This window comes from Branchiostoma floridae, chromosome 14 (assembly GCF_000003815.2).
Source record: "Branchiostoma floridae strain S238N-H82 chromosome 14, Bfl_VNyyK, whole genome shotgun sequence".
In the NCBI taxonomy this organism is placed as follows: domain Eukaryota; kingdom Metazoa; phylum Chordata; class Leptocardii; order Amphioxiformes; family Branchiostomatidae; genus Branchiostoma; species Branchiostoma floridae.
Genome location: NC_049992.1, coordinates 15,546,933 through 15,556,697, shown reverse-complemented (window position 1 = coordinate 15,556,697; position 9,765 = coordinate 15,546,933). Strand labels below are relative to the sequence as shown.

The window sequence follows — 9,765 nt, the reverse complement described above, 5'->3', positions numbered from 1 at the left end:
GGGATAATTGCTAACCGCTAAGCGAACCCTTCGGTAACCGCAAAAAAGCGACCCCTTACGATCGGACTTCCGAAATTTCAAACATAATGTGCGTTACTTTCAACACTTGAGTATCATAGTAAAACCCGTGGGCAAAAGGTAAAAAGTGATTTGAGTGCCCAAAATTACTTTGTAACTTTTCTACATACGAATGAAGTCTCACCTGGGGGATAACCGCTAACCGCTAAGCGAACCCTTCGGTAACCGCAAAAAAGCGACCCCTTACGATCGGACTTCCGAAATTTCAAACATAATGTGCGTTACTTTTAACACTTGAATATCATAGTAAAACCCGTGGGCAAAAGGTAAAAAGTGATTTGAGTACCCAAAATTACTTTGTAACTTTTCTTCGTTTTAATGAAGGCTCACCTGGGGGATAACCGCTAACCGCTAAGCGAACCCTTCGGTAACCGCAAAGCGACCTCATACGCGGTAGAGCTTCCAGAATCTTAAACAAAATGTGCGTTACTTTCATGACTTGAATTTCATAGTAAAACCCGTCAGGATTAGGCAGAAAGCACTTTGAGGACTAAAAATTACTTCCTTACTTTTCTACAAGGCTCGGAAGCGGGTGAAGGTTCGCCTGGGGTAACCGCTAAGCGAACTCTTTGGTAACCGCAAAGCGACCTCATACGGTGGAACTTCCAGAATCTGAAACAAAATGTGCGTTACTTTCATGACTTGAATTTCATAGTAAAACCCGTCAGGATAAGGCAGAAAGCGATTTGAGTACTAAAAATTACTTCCTTACTTTTCTACAAGGCTCGGAAGCGGGTGAAGGTTCGCCTGGGGTAACCGCTAAGCGAACCCTTCGGTAACCGCAAAGCTGTTTTGTACGATTTACATATGGCCTGACCACGAATTAAAATCCCCGCGAGAATAGTTCCCCTTTACAGTATCCCATGTACAGTTTGGGAGACAGGACATTGTTTTAACACTCGTGTGTATCAACATCAGATGGTCATGACTAGAATGTCAATTCGCCACACTTGATTTGTTTTCTCTCAACCAGAACGACAAAGTGAAGTGGCAAGGCCCATTTCATCTGTGAAAAGAAATTGCTGTTTCATTGACGTGTCTTTACTATATGATTTTTTGTGAACTTATAGTAGACGCTTAAAGCGGATAAAAAAAGTTCAGATGAATATTGAGGTTTGGGCTGATTCAATAGAAGGTAAGATAATGACATATAATACAGATGGTTGAGTGTAACATTTTTGGGAGTACACGTGACATGCCTGAATACGTTGGGTCTTCAGGTTACACCAGCAATAAGAATATTGGGTGTCATTTCCTTGTCACACGTACACAACAGTACTTCGGTTGGGATAGTCAGCTCCTTATAATTGTCACACTCTGATCTTAAAAAGGAGCACCCTACGAGAATATCATGCATTTGAAATTAATGGTGGTGATCCTTGCCACAATTGTGTCCGGACAGCAAACGGTTTGGCCCAGGACGGAGGAGCGGTTTCTGTGCAGCCCTCCTGTGGTCCACATCCACAACTATCTGGACAAACAGGAACAGAGTGACCAGCCAGAGGCCAGTCAGGTAGGCTTCAAAATCAATCAAACGGTCAGATTTCTTTTTTGCTGTTGAAAGATTTGCTTTCAGTAAATGAACGAGTTGAAAGTTTGCAGTTGCCACTACCAAAACCTCTTTGAACAGAATGGAGAATCGAGAATGGCCCAAGAGTTTCCCTGCACACTGGCGCCATGGGAGGATGGGCTATTGTGTATTTTTTGTCATAAGTACTCAGTACTAGTATTTGTTCTACCAGTTCATTCTCAGTGACTTTTATAAGTTGCAGCAGGCAATTCACAAGACTGTAGAGACAATGACAGTGGGATTTATGCAAAATAAGCTGGGAAAAACATAATAAAAAATTTGCCATTTATCCAGTTTAAGGTCTGTTCAAAATTGGTTCATCAGGAGTGCATTTGAGTTTACCTTTCAGTCCCACAGCAGATCTGTCTGAGACTTGCCCCAAGTCAGGGTGCATATTCTAATTGGGGTCGAACTTTATTCGAGAAAACATGGTGATAATATACTTTGACCCTTGCTTGACCTGGCAGGTGGACCAACTCAGGAACCACCTTACTCAGCTGCAAGAAAGAATGGACTCCCTTCAGACAAACAGGAGTAAACAGGTGCAGTCTATGGCTTATGTTTTCGTTAAAACTGTTGACACCATGTGATCTTTGTAGTTGACAAAATATGACATGTTTCATATCTATTGCATGTTCCCCATGCCTAATTCTTATCAAATAGATTAAAACTATTTAAATGCATTTACTTTTGCGGTGTCTTTTTTGCAGGACGAAGTAGGCTTCTGTTGTGTGGATATGCAAGGGAAATGCATGGCTGCAGTGACAAGATTTTGTGGAGAGGTCACCACAGATATTTAAAGATCTACAGTACATGTATTACCATATCTCACATATCAATTCTAGGACATTCACATTGCTGAGTTGCAAGAGCAAGTCAAGAACCTGACGACAGAGCTCTCGATCCTGAAACAAGGTAACTATTACAAATATGTATTATCTTCAGTAAAGATAATTCATGAAGATGTGCTGCTGCATTAGTTCATGTATATCCCCATCTATTGCCTCATTCTTTTATCTATTATAAGCTTGAACTAAAGACAGAAATTTTAAGGAAAAACTCTTAAGAAAAACAAAGGATAACATGATTGTCCAAATAGTGTTTAATACATCAACAGTTGGTAGATACCACTTGGATAAAATGGTATGTGTGTACTGAATGTATTTCTATTCTGTAGCCTGCAGTAAGACCTGCCGCGAGACCGATGAGCAGCTAACCTGTCCCAGTGGTTACGAACAGTTCCAGGACAGGTGCTTCAAGTTCTCTACTGATACGAAGACGTACAGCGAGGCCAGGTCCACCTGTCAGGCTGCAGGGGGTCATCTCGCTCTTGTGAAGGATGAGGCAACCAATACCTTTGTGGCAACCCGGCTGCTGACAATGTACACCAGTAGCTCCTACAGACAGATCTACTTTGGGATGACAGACCAGGTGCAGGAGGGGACCTGGGTGTGGGATGATGGGACACTGCTCTCAGGGTGGTCCAACTGGCATCCAGGAGTACCTGGTCATGCCAGTAGCACTGAGGATTGTGCTGAGTGGAGGCCAGGACAATTTGGCCTAGAGTGGAACGATGATCAGTGCTACTACAGTCAGTACTATGTGTGTGAAATAAGTGCCACTGTCCCCTAGCACACGTGCACAGAGCATGGAAAACAAAATTAAAAAATACAGTAGTCCTACTCTAGGCTATTTCTGTGTTGTAAGTTGTAACTAATACTTTGTCAATCATTGAGTTGGACATGATATAACCGGAAACTTAGCAGTGGTAATTGTAGTTACTAACATCACCTATTATGTGAAACCATTTGTAACAATTGAAGTACTTTTAAGATAGGAATTAAAAAGATAGGAATTAAAATTCCTATCTTACACATGGACTAGCTACAATGGTGACTTAAATAAGAAGTTGCAGCACTTACGAAAGACATAAAATCATAGATAAGCTCTAAATCACTAAAAGTCCAAGTCTGGCACAGCACGACTGTTTCCTAAGGCCTTTTTGTTTGTCTGAGCCTCCCCCCTCTTACATGCACATGGTGTATTCCTATCATCTTTTCCACACAAAGCCTTCACCCCCACTGTACTGGCACATGGTCCCTTCTGTACCTCACTGTTACAACCACAGGCAGCAGCAGAATCTCCTACAGCTCCTACAGTACTAAAGTTTGATCCAAGTTCTTCTTGCTTAATGGAAGAGTCTGTTGCTGTCGGATCGTCCTTGCTGTGTCCATCGTCTTTCTTACACCCTGAAGTATCATTAACCACAGCGTATGGGTGACGTCGACATGAACATGACTGGCATCCCTCTTTGCGCTGAGACCCAGAGGTAGAAGTTGTGCCTGTTGTGTTGGTGAGCCCAAGTGCCAGTCTTGCCTTGTGTGGTTTCCCTATCCCCAGCTTGGGAAGCCCCTTGTTCAAACCCTCCAACAACACACAGGCCTTGCATAACTCATTACTGGATATGTAGCCACACCTGAAATTCAAAAGACAATATTGAGATGTCAAGATATTGGTTAAACAAGCAAAAAGAAACAGAAAACTTGGTATACCACTTGGGAAAATTAAAGTTTTGAAAATCCTAGCCGGGTCACTCGTGCCAAAATTTGTAGTTACATAGCCTCAAATGGTTATTGCACCTGAGCAAGATACTCAAAGTCAAAACTACCCAAGAAGACTACTCTAGGGACCAGAGAAATCTGGTCTATGTGGACAGGTGGTCAATATAAACAGGATTCTTAATGTTTTGTGTCTATGAGAAAAATTATTTCAGGGAACATCAATATGTGATCACATTGGAGAGGTGGTCCTTATGCATGTAAAGGTGGTTCCTTGTACAGGTTTGACTGTGCTCACTTAAGTGCCCCTTACTTGAGAGCCTCATAGCAGATTTAAGAGAAACTGCAGTATACTGTAAATGCAGAAATGTTTGCAGTGGATTAATGTTTGCGGTTTTCGCCACAGTGAACATTTTTCTACAGGGCTCGAAATTCATTTTTGGGAGTAGGTGCACTGGTGCACCCAGCTTAAAAAATTGGGTGCACCCAAATGTTTTTGGGTACACCACTTAAATTTTGAGTAGAATGTCAGAAAAACCTAATAACAAAACATAGTAACATGCTATCAAATTCTTAAACAAGTACCATGGCAGACATTTTTATTATCATTCTAACCCTTCGATGTCAAGAATATGATGTATACTTGTACACTTTGATATCTTTACATACATAAACCCAAGAACATATTTGAGTGCACCCTGTGCACCAACAGAAAATAATTGGGTGCACATCTCCAATTTTGGGTGCACCTGGGTGCACATGCACCCAGTATTTCGAGCCCTGTTCTATTATGGTATTTGACTGCAGTCTATGGTGTTACCGCGAACTTAAAACCACAGCGAAAAGTCATTTTTCCAGCAACTGCGAAATTAAATCCCCACAAAATTAAATGCATTTACAGTATTATGCCTCACCTTGCACAAGTTCCTTGTGTTGGCATTTTCACATCTTTCTTGACACTGACAGACATACATTCTCCTGAATGGATGATGTCTATAATGGAGGTGGACCTAATAGACTCCAGGTCCTTCAGGTAGGTTCTAGCATGTCCTCTGTAGGCATTGGGAGAGTAGATACACTCTGTCGAGAAGTAGTCAAGCTTCTTGAAGTATGCGTACCTGTGAAGACAAGATCAAGGTTTACCTACATGTGTTTTGTGTAACTTTCCAATTGTTAAAGGCAACAGTTGGCACTATACAAACTCTTGTGAGTACTCTTACAATAGTCAGAATATATGGCATACTGTCTGTCATTTTCCAATTGTTAAAGGTAACAGTTATCACTATACAAACTCTTATGTAATCTTACAATACCCAGAATATGTGTTCTGTTGTCTGCCATTTTTAAATACTGAGCAAAAGTAAAGTATTTCCAGTTGACATTTTTGGAAAGATTGATTTCACATCAAAACAATAAGATGGTGCTCTTATTTTTAGCTTAAGGACAGTAATAATTGCACTTCGACACATGAAACAAATTCACTACAGACAGAAAGGTTTATTACTAGAATAATGATAGAATATCAACACTTACATGACAATTTCCTTCTCGTAGGTATATTTGAAAGGCTTACACCTTGGGATAGCCCCCTCTGTGCCCGTGACAATGGCTGTGCACCTCTGGAGTCTGGCAATATCTCCCCGCAGTACTGTAACAGAAGATGATAATCACTCATAATTATAACATTGTGATAAAAGATGCTGCTAGAACTCAATACATTTTAGTCAGAAAGTTACAATCTAAGTACAAATACTTATAAGCCATAAAAAGTCCTTGTTGAGATACACAATAAACAATAATAAACAACAAGACTTAATCCATACATGCTGATATTGTAGAAAAAATGTACACCAATTAATGCCAGCATATAAAATCTCATTAATATAATTCAATGAACATGCTTCATTTCTTCAACATGCAAACTTACATCTTACTTTACTTTACTTAACTTATATCTTTCATATCAATAAGTAGTACAAGTAGTATCCAGTATTTGACAAGTAACAAGAGACATTGCCCAAAACACCCAGATACACCCACACCCACAGACCCACCATTCATAATGACTGTTTCCGCCACATCATCAGCATTGTGGCCTGTAACGATTTTGTCAACACCAAGCATCATGGCGCCTCGGTCCAGCGCCTGGCGACGGAACACACCGCAGAACGTACAGTTGTTCTTCAGTCCAATCTGTCGCACTATTTCATCCATCGTCCAGCCATACAGCTCCTGTTTTTCAGATGGGGTGATAGTATCTTTGTTAGTAAAACCATGGCTCACTGTCTGTATTTTGAACGAATGATAGCTGTCAATAGTTTTCTTCACAATTAAAAGGAGCATGAAAGAAACAGGCCTGCGAGATGCAGTAAATTGTGAAGCTTTTGCAGTGATTTAATCCTCATGGTCATTCATTGTGGTGGTCACTCTACAACAAATTCATAGTACCTCAAATACCTTTCCACATATGACTACTGTACTACATAACTGTTTCAAGTTGAGAATCTGTAACAGCAAAACCTTATTTCTCTCCTACCACAAAATCTAACAGTAGCAAAGTAAATGATTTACAGTACTAATAGAAAGCAAAGAGGGTTGAATGAAAGAGAAATTTTCTGGCTGCCTCCTCAGCTCAAATATAATGGAATAGCCAACAGCTAGTGTATAAAAATTGCCCACACACTTAGTTTACTGACCTTGTATGACACGACCTTCAGTGGTAGCTCATACTGCTGCTGGTTTCTCTTCACCGTCTCCAAGGAGTCGTCACGGTAACCGGTGATGCCCTCGTCCACAGACAGCAGGAAGAGGGTCAGACCGTAGTCATGGCGCTCGTTCAGAAGCTTCATCAGATGTGCCAGGACAGTGGAGTCCTTCCCTCCGGAGGCTGCTATGGCAACGGTTTCTCCCCTGATATGGACATAGTACCAAGCAGTAAGTATTTATCAAAGCATGGAAAAAATATGAGAAACATTCAATATGGATATCACCATTTCATTGTATCATAACAAGGAGCTTTTATCAGGAGGAGAGAGTATGGAGTTACCCGCCCGCTGTGGGCCTTTGTTTGGCCCATTAAATCCCGCAGCGCCGGCTTTGTTTACTGCCCTGCGCGGCGCCCGTCTGATCTGATGTTCGTAGCGCCGGTTGGCGCGGTTTCTATGCTAATGAGCCACGCCATTACGTCATAGCCCTCGAGCCAGCCCGAAGCCCGATCGGCAAGAGGCGAAGTGGGTCAGGTTTCCGACGATTCCCTTATTTGGAAAACTCGGCAGGCATGTGACTACGTCATCTTGCGGTAGATGGCACAATGGCGGACAGTTTGATATGTTTCTCTTCGCCGTACAACAAACATGGGCCAGTTTAGGCCTATTTTCGCGGATCGAGGTCTGTTTTCTTGCGATAGAATTATGAATTTTCACATGTATTTTCAGATGGCTACTAAAAAAATATGACGTTTTTCTTCATTTAGCTGATATTTTTTCGTAACTGTTGATGATGTGCTCGGTAAAATGGCGTGTTCACTGTTGGTCGAACCTTGCTCATTTTTGTCGAACCACCCGTGTTTTTAGAGGATACATCGGGCCTGGAATAAGGTGAAGGTAAGGCAGGAGAGCATAGTTTTCATGGTTTTCGTTACGATCGGGTTTTCGTATATAATGTCTTGAGTTCTCCAGGCATAATTTTGAACTTTGTATTTGTATCGATTTATGAAATATATCTGTTGCATACTTAAAAAAAACTTGGTCCCTGTGATCATTGAGTCAGGTTTTTCACAGTCATCATTAATTGTAGGAATATTACCAGTTTTTTTCGTAGACTTTGCCTCAGACAATTTTGCCTTTTGGCTTAGCCCGTACCCGAGCGGCGGCGCTGTCCGGTCGCCGTATGGCTTTGAAATTTCACCCTCAGTCAGAGAGAATATTGCCGCCGCTGTATGTATTCCGAAGTTACTCTTCTGTTCAACATCGTCGACAAAATCGCAAAAATCAGATCGCTACACACAATGTTTGTATCCCCAGGCCGCCCCACCATGAAAACAAAGGGAAAACAAAAGCTTGCGTGGGTGAAATGTATGCAGATGCGGGTTTTTGACACGTGGGTGTTAATAAAATTTTGTCGCCCGCTACGAACATACGAACAATGGAAACTAATCCGTACTCTCTCCTACTGATAAAAGCTCCTTGATCATAACAATGAAATGGTGATATCCATATTGAATGTTTCTCATATTTTTGTAACAGTGGTGTTCAAGGACTGCTAAACCGAAGACGCCTAACGGCTTAAGCCTTTATGGCCGAACGGTTTGCACGTTCGATTTGTGATCCGGCTGCCCGGGTTCGGCGCGGGTTCGCATCCCGGGAGTCGGGGTGTTGTTTCTTTCTGTTCTTACTCGCCCCTCTGGTTGTTTCACTGGTTCCCACGCCGGCCCTGTGATTAACAGGCTAGTATGTGCCACACAGGGATGTCGATCTCGGAGATTCGAGGACGAATCTTGAAAAGAAAAGGGGGAGTAGTGTAACAGTGGTGTTCAAGGACTGCTAAACCGAAGACGCCTAACGGCTTAAGCCTTTATGGCCGAACGGTTTGCACGTTCGATTTGTGATCCGGCTGCCCGGGTTCGGCGCGGGTTCGCATCCCGGGAGTCGGGGTGTTGTTTCTTTCTGTTCTTACTCGCCCCTCTGGTTGTTTCACTGGTTCCCACGCCGGCCCTGTGATTAACAGGCTAGTATGTGCCACACAGGGATGTCGATCTCGGAGATTCGAGGACGAATCTTGAAAAGAAAAGGGGGAGTAGTGTAACAGTGGTGTTCAAGGACTGCTAAACCGAAGACGCCTAACGGCTTAAGCCTTTATGGCCGAACGGTTTGCACGTTCGATTTGTGATCCGGCTGCCCGGGTTCGGCGCGGGTTCGCATCCCGGGAGTCGGGGTGTTGTTTCTTTCTGTTCTTACTCGCCCCTCTGGTTGTTTCATTTTTATCAAATCAAGTTATAACGTTAACACGATTTTTATCAAATCAAGATATAACGTTAACACGTTAGTGTAAAACTTAACGGATAAAAGTAGTAAAACTAGTTAGTAGTAAAAGGGGAATTTAAAAAAAAAAGAAAAAAAAGGGGAATTTGTTTGGGGTAGGATCTAATTTTGCGGGTGGGAGAAAATGGGGCTTTAGTGGCGGCTTTATGTTTGCAGTTGACACAAAGGGGGTTTATAGAAGTCATTCAGTATGGAGTACCGTAGAATGAAGAGCATATGATAAAATCTTACGCAATCTCTGCACTAGTTATGTCATGCCCCCCTCCCCCATTTCTCCCCCTTTCTTTCGACATAGTTCACGATCTTACCGCTTGAAAAGACTGGCAGAGGTGATGGTCTGGTGAACCTCTGCTTCAAACACATTATAGAAACACTCCTTACAGAGCGCTCCACCCGTCTTGGGCCGCTTGAGCATCGCTCTTTTCTCACACAAGCCGCAAGACACCGGCATGGCTGGACTTCCTGGGTGTTTACTTCTGGGAGGGTGCACATGGAGTATTTGCTGTTCCGTTGTAGAAAA

At 42.4% G+C, this 9,765-nt stretch overlaps 3 protein-coding genes across 3 annotated transcripts in view; 2 read left to right on the top strand and 1 right to left on the bottom strand.

The window, feature by feature from the left end:
* Positions 1–1,590, top strand: part of LOC118429956 — a 118,091-nt gene extending 116,501 nt beyond the window's left edge. The window contains exon 6 of the mRNA XM_035840606.1: positions 1,481–1,590. The gene's annotated coding sequence lies outside the window, so the exon portion shown is untranslated. The remainder of the gene's footprint in view (positions 1–1,480) is intronic.
* On the top strand, positions 820–3,330 carry LOC118429953 (perlucin-like protein). Its single transcript, XM_035840602.1, has 4 exons — positions 820–1,591; positions 2,116–2,190; positions 2,494–2,563; positions 2,826–3,330. Exons 1-4 carry the CDS (start codon positions 1,430–1,432, stop codon positions 3,278–3,280), a joined length of 762 nt encoding a protein of 253 aa, XP_035696495.1. The 5' UTR covers positions 820–1,429; the 3' UTR covers positions 3,281–3,330.
* A 179-nt stretch (positions 3,331–3,509) lies between these two features.
* Positions 3,510–9,749, bottom strand: LOC118429930 (cytoplasmic tRNA 2-thiolation protein 1-like). Its single transcript, XM_035840571.1, has 6 exons — positions 9,554–9,749; positions 6,903–7,116; positions 6,261–6,438; positions 5,740–5,854; positions 5,121–5,324; positions 3,510–4,124 (listed from the first exon to the last, which is right to left on the bottom strand). Exons 1-6 carry the CDS (start codon positions 9,694–9,696, stop codon positions 3,605–3,607), a joined length of 1,374 nt encoding a protein of 457 aa, XP_035696464.1. The 5' UTR covers positions 9,697–9,749; the 3' UTR covers positions 3,510–3,604.
* Positions 9,750–9,765: the final 16 nt, after the last annotated feature.